The sequence below is a fragment of the Eriocheir sinensis genome, chromosome 18 (genome assembly GCF_024679095.1).
Source record: "Eriocheir sinensis breed Jianghai 21 chromosome 18, ASM2467909v1, whole genome shotgun sequence".
In the NCBI taxonomy this organism is placed as follows: Eukaryota; Metazoa; Arthropoda; class Malacostraca; order Decapoda; family Varunidae; genus Eriocheir; species Eriocheir sinensis.
The window spans coordinates 13,279,983-13,294,982 of NC_066526.1; the positions used below are offsets into that span (position 1 = coordinate 13,279,983).

The window sequence follows — 15,000 nt, forward strand, 5'->3', positions numbered from 1 at the left end:
CTTCCTCTTCCTTATATTCCACTCCACTATATAAAGGAAAAAAAATATATATTGGTCATTTTCTTTCTTATCTCCACTTTTTTCACCTTTTTTTTCCTCATACACGAAAGAGGAGGAAAAATATAAATTGGTCAGTTTCTTTCCCTCATCTACACTTCCTTTTTTTCCTCCTTTTTTTCCTTCTACACGAAAGAGAAGGAAAAAAATTTATTAATCAGCTTCTTTCTCATTCCTCCTTTTTATCCTTTTTTTCCTCATACACGAAAGAGGAGGAAAAATATAAATTGGTCAGTTTCTTTTTCTCATCTACACTTCCTTTTTTTCCTTCTACACGAAAGAGAAGGAAAAAATGTAATAATCACCTTTTCCATCTCCTCCTATTCTCTTCCTCAACATAAGATAAGAAAGACATTTATTACTTAGTTTCTTTCTCCTCCTTTCCTTCCTTCAAGCTATCATATTTTCATCCTCCTCCCTTCTTTTTCACCTCTAAATATCGCATCCGTTTACCTCATCCTCCTCCTCCTCCTCTTTCTGACCTACTTCGTATTACCCCATTTTATATATTCTCAGATCTTCCTCTTCCTCCTCATCTTCCTTTTTATTCCCTACATATAATTTATTCCCTTTCATCCATCTCCTCTACCTCTTCCTCCTTCTCGAGGCTTATCAGAATAAAAAACACAATTCCCCTCCTCCTCCTATTACTCTTTCCTTCTCTTCTTCTATATTTTCCTCCTCCTCCTCCTCCTAATAATAATCTTTACTTCTCTTCTTCTCAATTCTTCTCCTCCTCCGATTACTCTTTCCTTCTTTTCTCCTCAATTTTTCTCCTCCTCCTCCTCCTCCTGTTTTTGTTCATTTTCTGTCTTTCCAAACTATTACAAAACCCAAAACTCACCACCACCACCACCACTACTACTACCAGCATCTCCTCCTCTTCCTCTTCCTCCTCCTCCTCGTCCATCTCCCGTCCTCCCTCACCTCCGCCGTGTTATTGACAGGCCTATTCGCTCTACGCCTAACCTCCCCTCCTATGAGCCTGGCCGGGCCGTGTGTGTGTGTGTGTGTGTGTGTGTGTGTGTGTGTGTGTGTGTGTGTGTGTGTGTTATACTTCTTTTTTCCTCTTTTCAATAGTAGATCCGTTTTTGTTTTGTTTTTACATGTATATACTTTTGTTTATTTTATTATTTTACCATGCATATACAGAGGAACACACACACACACACACACACACACACACACACACACACACACAAACAGAAAAAGACACGACAGTTGATTAAAGCAAACACGACCATTCTCTCTCTCTCTCTCTCTCTCTCTCTCTCTCCCCACACACACACACACACACACACACACACACACACACACACACACACACACACACACACACACACACTCACACTCATTCCCACACTCATTTTCATTTCCATTTGCATTTTCACTTTCACTCTCCGCCACTCACCTTCGCCGCGGTTGGTTGTCATAGTCGCTGAAGCCGCCGTAGGGTCCATTCTGAGGGGAAGAGGAAAAAGAGGTTAGCTACACAGTCATTATTATCATTATTATTATTATTATTGTTATTAGTGTTGTTGGTTGCTGGCCTGAGGAGGAGCCAATGCAACAACCGCTCACCAAATACATGGATAAAAAAACCTTAAGAATAAATGTTATAAAAAAGAAAAAAGGGGGATAAATTACACCAATCATATCATATACACACACGAGAAAAAAGGGCAAAACGATACTTAAAAAGATATATTACGCCCATGAACGACAAAATATACATAAAAATACGATACGAAGAAATTCTGAGTCAAAAAATAAATGAAAAACAAGTCAGTTATGAATAAAAAAAATTAATCCAAGATATATAATTCATACCCATAAATTACATGTAACAAGCATATAATAAAACAAGAAATAATAATGATAACAAGGATAAGAAGAATATGACACACAACATTAAAACTAAAAAGAAAAATAGTTACACAATAAACTTAAAATTTTACATAGACCTTCACAAAATACTTGACAAAATCGATCAAAATAAACACTGAACTATTTATACCCTTCAGCATCCGGTCTCTCTCTCTCTCTCTCTCTCTCTCTCTCTCTCTCTCTCTCTCTCTCTCTCTCGGGGCGATACATCAGTGTTCACGATTGCATAAATTTACACCAATGTACCTTTAATCTCTCTCTCTCTCTCTCTCTCTCTCTCTCTCTCTCTCTCTGATGGGAAATTCCGTGGAGAGTCGTATATGAAAGAGGAAATGGAGGAGGAGGAGGAGGAGAAAGAGATAGAAGATGAGGAAGAGGTGATGAAAGGGAGAAGAGGAGGAGGGGGAAGAGGAAGAGTAGGAGGAGGAGGAGGAGGAGGAAGGGAGAACAAAAAAACATGAAGGTGGCAAAACATGAGAAGACGAGGAGGACGAAGGAGGAGGAAGAAGAAAGAGAAGATGAAGAAGGAGGAAGAAGAGGAGGAGGAGGAGGAGAAGGTGGTGGAAGAAGAAAGAGAAGATGAAGAAGGAGGAAGAGGAGGAGGAGGAGGAGGAGGAGGAGAAGGAGGTTTGAGGGAGGTTGGGTAAACAGACAAGGATGGCGACAGATGAACATGGAAGACGAGGAGGAGGAGGAGGAAGAGGAAGAAGAGAAGGAAGAAGAGGAGGAGGAGGAGGAGGGGGGAGGGGGGAGGGGCACACCTGTCAACACTTGGGTTTTGGCAGCCAATTAGAGACGGAGGGAAATCTTCACCTTGAGATCTCGAGGAAAAATTCTTGTATCGAAACCTTCCAATTAGCTGATTTTCCCCTTTTCCTATTCCACCTCTCGATATATTTTCCTCGTCTTTTTCTTTTCTCTCCCACTTATTCCTTTCATCTGATTTTCCTTTTCCTTTTCATTTGTCAGTTCTTCCTTTCATCATATTTCATTTTATTATTTTCCTCTTCATTCTCTTTTTTTCTCCTCCATTCCCTCCTTTCATCCCATTTTCCTCTTCTTTTCATTCGTCGGTTTTTCCTTTCATCATATTTCACTTTATTATTTTACTCATCTTCATCTTCCCTTTTCTCTTCCATTCCCTCCATTCATCCCATTTTTCTTTTCCTTTTCATTCGTCGACTTCTTTTCCTCTCCCATTTCCTCCTTTCATCACACTTCACCATTCTTTTCCTCACCTTCATCCCCTTTTTTCTCTTCCATTTCCTCCTTTCATCCAATTCTCCTTTTCTTTTCTTCATTTCTGTATCTCTTTTCATCACACTTCACTAATCTTTTTCTCTTCCTCCTCGTCTTTTCTTTCCTTCTCTCCCATTCCCTCCTTTCATCCAATTCTCCTTTTCTTTCTTTCATTTCTGTACCTTCTTTCATCACATTTCACGTCATCCTTTTCCTCAACCTTCGCGTCTTTCTCCTTTTCCTTTCTTTCTCCTATTGCGTCATTAAACTCGCTTTTGAAATATTTTAATCACTCGTTTTTTTCTCTCTTTGTTCTTCCTCCTCTTCCTCCTTCTCCTTCTCCTCTTCCTATGATAATCTTCGTTTTTATCCCCTTACACTATTCATTTACGTATCTTCTTATTCCCCCTCTCCTCTAATTTATCCACATCTACTGCTATGCCTTTTTTATTATTCTCCTTTTCCAATTCTCCAAATCTCAGAATCTTCTATACATCTTCCTTTTCTATGTCTTCTTTTATCACGTTTTTGCTTCTCCTTTTCCTCTTCCTTCCATTGTTATGCCTTTTCTATTTATTTATCTTTCTCCTTTTCCATTTCTTATCATCTCATAATCTTCTATATATCTTCCTTTTCTACTTCCTCCTCTATCACATTTTCGCTTCTCCTCTTCCTCCTCCTCCTATTCCAATCTCTTCCTCATAGTCACATAATTATCTTAAAATCTTCCACTTCCTCGTCTAATCACTCCTTCTTTCCCTAATTATCCATTCATTATCACACTTTCTTTAATTGATTTCATTTCTTCCTTCTTTTCATTTTATTTTTCTTCGTAATCGTTTTTTCTTTCCTTCTCCTTCTTTATCTCCCCCTCCTTCTCTTCCTCTGATTGTGTTTCCTCCAGTTTAAGTCACGTATTTCTCGGTAACCTTCTCTCTCTCTCTCTCTCTCTCTCTCTTCTTTCGCCTCTTTTTCGTTTGTATTCATTTCCCATTTTCATATTTTTCCCATTCTCTTCCATATGATCATCTTCCACTCCGTTTTCTTTCACATACTTTATTTCTTTATCCCGTTTTCTTTCACTTCGTTTCACCTGTTTTCCCATTTTCTCTTAACTATTTATTTATTTCGTTTTCTTCCACTTCCTTCATTTGCCTTATTTTTTCTCTTTCCACGTTTTTATTGTCTCGTTTTCCATATAATATTATCGTGAAGTTTTTATTTTATTATTTTTCTTTCTTTTCCATTTCTAGATTAAAACCGTTTCCGTCTCTCTCTCTCTCTCTCTCTCTCTCTCTCTCTCTCTCCGTTCTTATCTCTCCAGGCCTCCCTTTCCTCCACTTTCGCTCCCAAAGGATCACGGAAAAAGAATGGAGAGGAGGAGAAGGAGGAGGGTTAACACACTTCCTCCTTCTGCCTCTTTCCTCCTCCTTCTCCTCCTCCTGCTGCCTCTCTCTCCTCCTCCTCCTCTTCCTCCTCCTCCTCCAGCGGCGTCTATCTTCCTTCAGCCGTCGGCTTTACCCCAACACCACCTTCATCCTTCCTTCCTCCTCCTCCTCCTCTCCCTCCCTCCTCCTTCCTTTCCTTCTTCCTTCCTCTACATCAATCCATCTCTCTTTCCAGGAGGAGGAGGAGGAGGAGGAGGAAGGTAGAAAAGAGAACATTATAAGTGACAGCCTGCCTCTCTCTCTCTCTCTCTCTCTCTCTCATTAATTCGCGTCTGAACTTTTAAGGAAATTTTGCAAGAACTCATTGTGGGTAGTGGAAGAGGAGAAGGAGGAGGAGGAGGAGGAGGAGGAGGCTAATATTCCCTCCATAATGTACTATCGTTTCCTGTATAACTGGAAATACAACAATACATCTCTCTCTCTCTCTCTCTCTCTCTCTCTCTCTCTCTCTCTCTCTCTCTCCTTTTTCCTCTCTTCCTTTCTTCTCTTCTTCCTCCTCCTCCTCCTCCTCCTCCTCCGAATCTCCTTTCCTCCACATATTACGCAATTTCCTCCTCCTCTCCATATTGTCCTCCCCCTTTTCCCTCATACGCCGCCGCCGCCGCCGCCGCCTCCTCCACCTCTTCACTGATCTTATCTCCTCCTCTTCCTCCGCTTCGCAAATGTTTTCTCCTTCTCTTCTTCCAATTTTCCTCTCCCTCTTTTTATGTTCTTCCATGCTCTGCCTTTTCCTCTTCCTTATCCTCTTCTTTATTCGCCTCGCTGTTTCTTTTCCCTTCCTCTTCCTTATTCCCTCTTCCTCCTATTTCCTTCCTCTTCCTTATTCCCTCTTCCTCCTTTTTCCTTCCTCTTCCTCATTCCCTCCCTTCCTACTCTTCCTCCTTTCCCTTCCTTTCCTCCCTCTTTATTCTCTCCTTTTTTCTTCCTCTTCCTTCTTCCCTCTCTTCCTCCTCTCCCTACTTTCCTTTTCTCCTCTTTTTCTCTCCCTCCTTTTTCCTTCCTCTTCCTCATTCCCTCCCTTCCTGCTCTCTCTCCTTTCCTCCTCACATCTTTTTCTCTCCCGTCTTTCCTTCTCTCCACTTTTTCTCTCCCTCCTTTCCTTTCCTCCACTTTTTCTCTCCTTTCCTCCGTGTTTGCATGGTCAACATACTTTTTTTTTTTTCCCTCCGGCGCGTGCTCTCACCTTTCTTCCTTCACTCCCTTCATTAATACCCGTCAGAGAGAGAGAGAGAGGTGGAGGTCAGCAAGTTCAAGGCCATGAGTGCTCTCTCTCTCTCTCGAGGGGACACTATTGCAGGTCGCCATCAATCTTAACTGACTGCCAGCCTGATGGAGAGAGAGAGAGAGAGAGAGAGAGAGAGAGAGATTTATAATTAATTAATGCTTACAATGTTTTTTTCCTCCGTCACAGAATATAATAAGTGTTTTTTGGCATAATTTTCATATTTCTCGCCCTTTTTGTTTTAGTAGGCTGGGTTCACCTCTCTCTCTCTCTCTCTCTCTCTCTCTCTCTCTCCCGGACCACCATAGCCCCTCGGTAAAGATAGTTGATATCAGGCACTTAAAGATAGCTTGTTATCTTTATATTAGAGATAGCTCACTCCTGTCTGTGGGCTGTGTGGGTCTTTGTTGCTCTCTCTCTCTCTCTCTCTCTCTCTCTCTCTCTCTCTCTCGTAGAAGTAGTAGTAGCAAGAGTTGTAGTAGTAGTAGTAGTAGTAGTAGTAGTAGAAGTAGTAGTAGTAGTAGTAGTAGTAGTAAAATAATATCAAAATAGTGTCACGTTTTGGCTGTGACAAACGACTTATATATATTAACAAAACACACACACAAAAAAAAAGCAGCATTCGAGTTCCGCATATATAGAGTTCAATCCTAAATAAGTAACAATTTCATCACTTTTTTTTCTACCAAAGCAGATTACCATTAAAAAAAAGTTCCAAATCCCATATAAATGTAATGAAGCAAAATTCGATCGTTTTTGCATGTAAAAAAAAAAAAATTGGTAGGGGGTTCGAATCCTAAAAATGTCATAAAAGGAAGACTCAATCCTTTCTGCTTGTAAAAAGATAAAAAAAAAAAAAAAAATAAGGGGTTCGAATCCAGAAAATGTCAGGAGAAAATTCGATTCTTTCTCCATGTAAAAAAAAAGTTCATAGGGAATCGAAACGAACAAATGTAATAAAAGGGAGTTCGATCCTTTCCTCCAGCAAGGTAATGGGTTCAGCTGCCACGGACAACGCCTTTCACCTGTTTCAGTTACCTGCCGCAATTCACCTGACCTGGATGCCTTGTGAGCCCAGTTTGCCTTCATAACAGGTAACAAAAGAATTGCTCTCTCTCTCTCTCTCTCTCTCTCTCTCTCTCTCTCTCCCCCCAATAAGCTCTTACATTCTCATTTATTTTTCTTATTTCGTTTGTGTTCTTATACTCTCTCTCTCTCTCTCTCTCTCTCTCTCTCTCTCTCTCTCTCTCTCATTAATTTGGGTTTCCTCCATTCTTTTCCTCCCTTCCTTTCTTCCTTCCTCCATTCACTTTCCACCCTTCCTTCCTCCTCTCTTCTCTCTCTTTTTTCTTCTTTCCTTCATCTCCAACTTTACTCTTCGCCAACCTTCTCTCCTCCTTCTATTCTTTCTCAAATTTGCATGGAAGAGGAGGAGGAAGAGGAGAAGAGGGAGGAGGGTGGTGGTAGTGGTAGCAGGTGGATAATATTGCAAAAAGAGGAGGAGGAGGAGGAGGAGGAGGAGGAAGAGCCATAACCGAGACATGAAGTTCAGAGTTTTATCCCAAGATTCAGGAAGACTGCCCCCCACCCCTCCCCCTCCTCCTCCTCCTCCTCCTCATGTCAGGGCAGGGACTTGGAGGGATTTTCTGGTCCTTAACGAGACAAGGGCCACAACATTCTCCTCCTCCTCCTCTTCTTCTTTTTCCTCCTCCTCCTCTTCTTCATCCTCCTCCTCCTCCTTCTTTCTCCTGTTCAGTCTGCCTTCGTTCCTTCTTGTATTCAATCTTCCTCCTCTTCCTCTTTTTCCTCTCTTCTTCCATTGTTATTTTCTTCATAACTTTTCTTACATTTCTTCTTTTCTTTTCTTTTATCTCATTATTCTTCCTCTTTCTCTTTAATTTTCTTCTTCCATTTCTTACTTGTATTGATTAATTTTCCTCCTCCTCCTCCTCCTCCTCTTCTTTGTTGTGAAAACTTGTCTCCTTGCTCAATTTGAAAGACGAGAGAGAGAGAGAGAGAGAGAGAGAGAGAGAGTAGCAAATAACCGACACTCCTTTACTCTCCATTTTCTCTCCTCTCTCCACGCCCTCATTTTCTTCTCTCCCTCCTCCTCCTCCTCCTCCTCCTCCTCACATCTATGCAGTCCTCCTTGTCCTCCTTTCCCAAAATCTCCCTCCTCCTCCTCCTCCTCCTCCTTTCTCTCTTCCTCTTTCTATCCTTCTCCCTTCCTCTTCTTCTCCACTTCTCTTTCGAATTCTCTCCTTCTCCCTTCATTCGTTAACACTTCCTTCTCTTCTCTCTTTCTATATCAACTTCTCTTTCTCTTCTCACTACAGTAACTCTCTCTCTCTCTACTCTCTCTCTCTCTCTCTCTCTCTCTCTCTCTCTCATCTGCATCACTACCATCTTTATTTTCCTCCCTCCTCCTCCTCTTTTTTTTTCCTCCTCTTCCTGCAACACCACCACCAGCATTGCACTCCCTCCTCCTCCTCCTCCTCCTCCTCCTCCCGGCGCGGCGTGGGAAGCAAACACATGAGGAATGGGCGGGAGGGAAGTGTAGCGGGAAACGAGTTTATGCCTCTCACCCCTCCGACAGATGGAGAGAAGGGAGGGAAGGAAGGGAGGGAAGAATGGGAGGTGGTTGTGTGTGGACAGGTAATGGAGGAATGAGGGAGAGGGGAGGAGGTAAGAGGGGAGAAAGACAGGGAGGGGAAGGAAAGAAGAATGGGGGAGGGAAGGGAGGGAAGGAGGAATGACTGAGAAAGGGGAAGAGGGGAGGGAGGGAAAGAAGAATGGGGGGGGAAGGAAGGGAAGGAGGAATGACTGAGATAGGGGAAGAGGGGAGGGAGGAGGACAGGGAGGGGAGAATGGGGGAGGGAAGGAAGGGAAGGAGGAATGACTGAGAAAGGGGAAGAGGGGAGAGAGAAGGACAGGGAGGGGAGGGGAGGGAAAGAAGAATAGGAGGGAGGAAAGAGAGTTAGGAGGAATGATTGAGAAAGGAAGGAGATAAGGAAAATAGAAAGAGGAGAAAGAGGAAAAAGGAAAGTGTGAGAAAGGAAAAGAGGAAAGAAAGGAAAAATAAAATGCACAAAAGAGAGGAAGAGGAGGAAGGAGTAACACACACACTCACACACACACACACACACACACACACACACACACACACACACACACACACACACTGACGTACATTAATCATAAGTAAAACAATGGCGAGGAAAACGACACCAAGTTATACACACACACACACACACACACACACACACACACACACACACGTATACGCAGGTGTCAACCAAAACAATGGCTACGTCCTTCTATTTTTAATCTCTCTCTCTCTCTCTCTCTCTCTCTCTCTCTCTCAGCTTCATTTTAACATTTTCTGACATTTCTTAACATTTCTTGAGATTATGCAACATTCTTTCAATATCCGACATTTCTTAACATTTCTTGAGATTATGCAACATTCTCTCTCTCTCTCTCTCTCTCTCTCTCTCTCTCTCTCTCTCTCTCTCTCTCTCTCTCTCTCTGCTAATAAACATCTTGAAGCAGAAAAGTTTGTCAGTTGAAGCGAGTTTTTCCTCGGCAACTCACGTTCAACATACCGGAAGAGGGGGGAGAGAAAAGGGGGGAGGGGGGAGAGAGAAGGAGGGAAAGAGGGAGGAAGGGAGGGAGGACAGGAGGGGGAATAAAGGGGTAAGTACACGTAGATAGGGAGGAAAAGGAAGTAAGGAGGGGATTAAAGGAGAGGGAGAAGGAGAAAAATAGGATAGAGAAAACGTGAGATGATGGAGAAGGAAGGAAGGAAAGAATGAAGGGAAAGAAGGCAGAAGGAAGAGAGGTAGGAGAGAAGGAGGGAAGAATGGAAGAAGAGGAGAGGAGAGGGAAGAGGAAGAGGAGGAGGAGGAGGAAGAGGAGGAGGAGGAAGCAAGTTACAAGCATCCTTCCTGTCCTTTTTTTCTCTCTTCTCTTATAGACGAAAGGTTAGAAAGGGAAGAAGGAAGAGGAGGAAGACGTGGAGGAGGAGGAGGAAGAGGAGGAGGAAGAGGAGGAGGAGGAGAGGAGGAGTGACATGATTCTCTTTCCCTACCTTTCTTTTTTCTCTTTCTTTTATGGAGGAAAGGTTAGATAAGGAGGAGGAGGAGGAGGAAGAGGAGGAGGAGGAGGAAGAGGAGGAGGAGGAGAGGAGGAGTGACATGATTCTCTTTCCCTACCTTTCTTTTTTCTTTTCTTATGGAGGAAAGGTTAGGAGATAAGGGAGGAGCAGGAGGAGGAGGAGGAGGAGGAGGAGGAGGAGGAGGAGGAGGAGGAGGAGGAAACTATATATCACGAAGGGGGAAGTTACGTTTTCCTCCCTCCTCTTCTATTCCTCCTCCTCTTCTTCCTCCTTTTCACTATTTCATATCTTACTTTATTAGTTTCCCTTAAGATAGATAGAGGAAAGAGGAGGAGGAGGAGGAGGGATGAGGAGGAGGAGGGGGAGGAGGAGGACCCGGAAAACTAGATATAAGGCAGGACATATGACCTTCTACACGGAGGAGGAGGAGGAGGAGGAGGAGGAGGAGGAGGACATACAGCGTTATTTCCTGTGGGCAAGAGGGAAGATCTTTACCCAACCTTACACCTCCTCCTCCTCGTCCTCCTCCTCCTCCTCCTCCTCTTCCTCTTCCTCTTCCTCCTCCTCTTCTTCCCTCCTCCTCCTCAGCGACACAACAAATAACGTCACGTCGGCCTTGGAGAGAGAGAGAGAGATTCATTCGTCCATAAAGAAATGACGAAGAAACTTGAAAACTCTCTCTCTCTCTCTCTCTCTCTCTCTCTCACACACACACACAAATTCACCGCGACATAATTTAATTCCTTCGTCACAAAAATAGACGCACAGTATTAATTGTAAGTTCTCTCTCTCTCTCTCTCTCTCTCTCTCTCTCTCTCTCTCTCTTCCTTGGAGTCTGCAGTATTTCTTTTGCAATAATATTATTTCTTCTCCTAATTATGAAGTTACAGGAATATAGAAAACGAAGCAGGAAGAAGAGGAGGAGGAGGAGGAGGAGGAGGAGGAGGAGGAGGAGGAGGAATAAAATGAAAACTAACAAGAAGGTATAAGAAAGTAGGAGAGAATGAGAAAAGGAGGAGCAGAAGGAGGAGGAAAAGGAGGAGGAAAAAAGAGGAGGAGGTGGATTCAAAAGAACGGGAACGTCAAAAAAAGAAAATGTTACAAGAAGGAGGAGGACTAGGAGGAGGAGGAGGAAGAGGATAAAAAGAAGACAAGTAAATATAAAGGGAAAAAAATAGAAAAAGAAAACCAAGGACAAACAAACGTGTCTCGCTCCATTAAATATCCTCCTCCTCCTCCTCCTCCTCTTCTTTTTCTTCTTCTTCCTCCTCCTCCCACTAATTAACGAAGTCACCTCCACCTATGTATACTCTCTCTCTCTCTCTCTCTCTCTCTCTGGCGAGTGAAAAAATATATAATTCTTTTTCATTGGTTTTTTTTTTCTCTACATGAATTAGCGTTATTACTCTCTCTCTCTCTCTCTCTCTCTCTCTCTCTCTCTGTAATACAAATTGAGACGTAAAATTAAAGATAAAAAAAAAGATAACGTGCGAATGAGAGAGAGAGAGAGAGAGAGAGAGAGAGAGAGAGAGAGAGAGCAATTTTCCGCCTAGCTAAGTCACTTCGTCGCAGGATTAAGGGGAAGATTAGCGGCGTAGGGTCCTTCTTTCCTCCTCCTCCTCCTCCTCCTCCTCCTCCTCTTCCTCCATTTACGTAATCCTGTTGTTCCTCCTCCTAATCCTCCTTATCCAAGCCTGTCATTTATTTTTTTCCTTAAGCTTTTTTCAATGTTTTCCTTTTTTCCTTCCTTTTCCTTTTATTTCCTTCTTCCTTTTCTCTTCTAACTTTATTCCTTCCTCCTCCTCTTCCTTCTTTTTTTTCTTTTTCCTTTATTCCTTCCTCCTTTTTTTCCTTCCTTCTTTTTCTCTTCAATCTTTATCCCCTCCTCCTCCTCTTCCTGTTTCCTTCTTCCCTCTCCTTCTTCCTGTTATTCTCATTCCTCCTTCTCCCCTTTATCGTATAGTTCCTTCCTCCGTCTCCTTCTTCTTCCTCCTCTTCTTCCTGTGTTTCCTTCTTCCATCTCCTTCGCTTTCTCTTCTTCCTGTTATTCTTAGTCCTCCTTCTCCTCCTCTTCAATGTATAGTTCCGTTCTCCTCCTCATTCTCTTTCTCTCCTTCCTTTATTTCCTTCCTCCGTCTCCTTCTTCTTCTTCTTCCTCGTCTTCCTCCTCCTCTTTATCATCTTTATAATCATTATCATTATTTTCCTCTACCTATTTTCGTATTTTCTCCTTTTCCTCTTCTGATTATTTGGTTATATTTTCTTTCTCTTCCTCTTCCTTCTTTATCTTATTACGTTCTTTTTTTTTTATTGCTCCTAATTTTCAACATTCTCTAATTGCGTTTTTCCTCCTCCTCCTCTCGTTCCATATTTTCTCTTTTCTCAATTTCCATATTTCCTTCCTCTTTCTCTCCTCCTCCTCCTCCTCATATATTTTCAAGCATTTTCCATTCTTCCTCCTCCCTTCCTCTTTCACTTCTCTATTTCCTTCCTTCTCTTCTTTCTCATACTTATTTTACGACAGTTTCCTTCACATAACCTTCTCCTCCTCCTCTCTTCCTCCTCCTCCTCCTCCTTCATCTTCCGATTTTTCAACCCTCTTCCTTCCGTCCTTCCTTCCTACTTTCTTTACTCCTTCCTCTGTTACTTTTCCTTCGCCCAAGTTAAAGCCCAATGAAGTCCTGCCTCCTGCCTCCTCCTCCTCCTCCTCCTCCTCCTCTAAAAGTCAAGGAAGAGGAGCGATGAGGTTATTAAGGAGGGAAAGTTGAAATGAGACACATTATCTGTTTGGAAGGAAAGAGGAAAAAGGAAGAAGGGAAAGGAAGGAGATGAAAGGGAGGAAAGGAAGGAAGAAAAAGGAGACGGAAGAGAAGGAAAGAGGAAAAAGGAAGAAGGGAAGGGAAACGAAGGGAAGAAGGCGAAAGGAAGGGAAGGAAATGAAAGGGAGAAAAGGAAGGAAGGAAAGGGAGTCGAAAGAGAAAGAAAGAGGAAAAAGGAAGAAGGGAAGGGAAGCGAAGGAAAGAAAGCGAGAGGAAGGGACGGGAAAGAGGATGGAAGCAAAGGGAAGGGGAGGAGGAAAGGAAGGCGAAAGAGAAGAGAAAAAGGAGGGGAGGTAAAGGAAGGGAAGGGAAGGGAAGGGAAGGAAATAACAATGAGAAAGGAAAAGGACAGGAGGCGAAAGAGGAGGAAAGGGATGATGATAAAGAGGAAAAAGGAAGAAGGGGAGGTAAAGGAAGGGAAGGAAAGGAAAAGAGAAGGGAAAGGAAGGAAATAACAGATGAGATAGGAAAGGAGACGAAAGAGGAAGAGAGAGATAAAAGAGAAAAGGGAAGGATGGGAAGGGAAAGGAAGGGAAAAGGAAGGAAGCGGAAGGAAAGGAAAGGGAAAAGGAGGTGAAGGAAAGTGGGAGAGAAAAAACAAGGAAGGGAAAAGTGGGGAAAGGGGAAAAAGCAGGATATAGGAAAAAATGAAGGAAAACAAAAGCTGGAGGAAACTGGAGGGGAAAAAAAGGAAGGTAAGAAGTGAGAACAAGGAAGTCAGGTAGGAAGGAAGGAGGAAGGAGGAAAATGAAGAATGATATGAAGAAAAAAATAACCTAAGAAAAAGGAAAGACAAGAAAAATGAGAATGCCAGATAACAGGAAGGAGGAAAATAACAAGGAAAGAAGAAAAATAAGAAGGAAAAATAGAGAAAAGAAATGAGAGGAAGGAGTAAAAAAAATAAAGGAAAGAATAAGAGAAAGGAAATCACATAACAGGAAGGAGGAAGAGGAAAAAAAAAGAATAATTAAAGAGAAGGAAAAATAAAGGAGAAAAAATATTGAGGGAAAAAAGAAATAATGAAAATAAACTAGAGGGAAAAAAAGAAGGAAATTATAAGAGAAAGGAAATCACATAACAGGAAGGAGGAAGAGGAAAAAAAAAGAATAATTAAAGAGAAGGAAAAATAAAGGAGAAAAAATAGAGGGAAAAAAGAAATAATGAAAATAAACAAGAGGAAAAAAAAGAAGGGGAAATTATAAGAGAAAGGAAATCACGTAAGAGAAAGAAGAGGAAAACAAGGAATAATCAGAGAGAAGTAAAAAATAAAGTAATGAAATGAGAGAGGAAAGAGAAAAAAATAAATGAAAGAAAGAAAAAAAGAGAAAGAAATAAGAGATGATTAGGTGACAAGAAGGAAAGGAAAAATAAGGAAAAAATAAAAAAGGAAAGAAAAGGAAAGAAAAAAATAAGAAGGAATGGAATAAGGGTGGAAACGAGAGAAAAAGGGAGGGAAAAAAATGAGAGAAAGGAAGTCACGTAACAAGAGGATAAAAAGAGGAGGAGGAGGAGGATCTAACCATCTATTAACGTTAAGGGTCATATTAGCTTTGTCCTACACCCAGTCTTCGCCATTACTGCCCCCGTAAAGAACTCTCTCTCTCTCTCTCTCTCTCTCTCTCTCTAAGCTCATTCTCACAATTCTGTATTATTTGTGGTTTTTAGTTTCTCTCTCTCTCTCTCTCTCTCTAATCTCCACCTCTTTAATTTTCTTACTTTCTCTCTCGCTCTCTCTAATATGATTTATGTTACATCTGGTTCTGGTTTGCTTATCTTCTTTCTCTCTCTCTCTCTCTCTCTCGGGTAAGATAGACAAACGAGGCGAGATGTCAAAACAAAAATAAGTGGAGAGAGAGAGAGAGAGAGAGAGAGAGAGAGAGAGAGAGAGCAAATAAAAAAGAAAAAAAAGTAAGGAAATTTACACCAAAACTGGACAGGCCGGTTAAACATCTTATCTCCATATCTCCCTCCTCCTCCTCCTCCTCCTCTTCCTCTTCAGTGACACTCCAGCTAAGAATAATAAGGAGTTTTTCAAGGCTTATCTCCACCCCAAAATTTATGTGTATCTCAAGCTAAATGAGGAGGAGGAGGAGGAGGAGGAGGAGGAGGAGGAGGAAGAGGAAGATGTTTTTTTGGTGAGAGTCTTTGATGATGAATGAATGGGCGATTATTATGTAAAGAGGAAGAGGTATTTATTGGTGGTGGTGGTGG

The 15,000-nt window shown here is 42.0% G+C and overlaps 1 protein-coding gene across 9 annotated transcripts in view; it reads right to left on the reverse strand.

Annotated features, from left to right (window-relative positions):
* The window catches only part of LOC127000324 (heterogeneous nuclear ribonucleoprotein L-like), a 268,424-nt gene that overhangs the window by 148,895 nt on the left and 104,529 nt on the right, over positions 1-15,000 (reverse strand). For all 9 annotated transcript variants that reach the window (XM_050863912.1, XM_050863915.1, XM_050863918.1 and 6 more), the window contains one exon: positions 1,469-1,518. In XM_050863912.1, the coding sequence (XP_050719869.1) occupies positions 1,469-1,518 (50 nt within the window). The remainder of the gene's footprint in view (positions 1-1,468; positions 1,519-15,000) is intronic.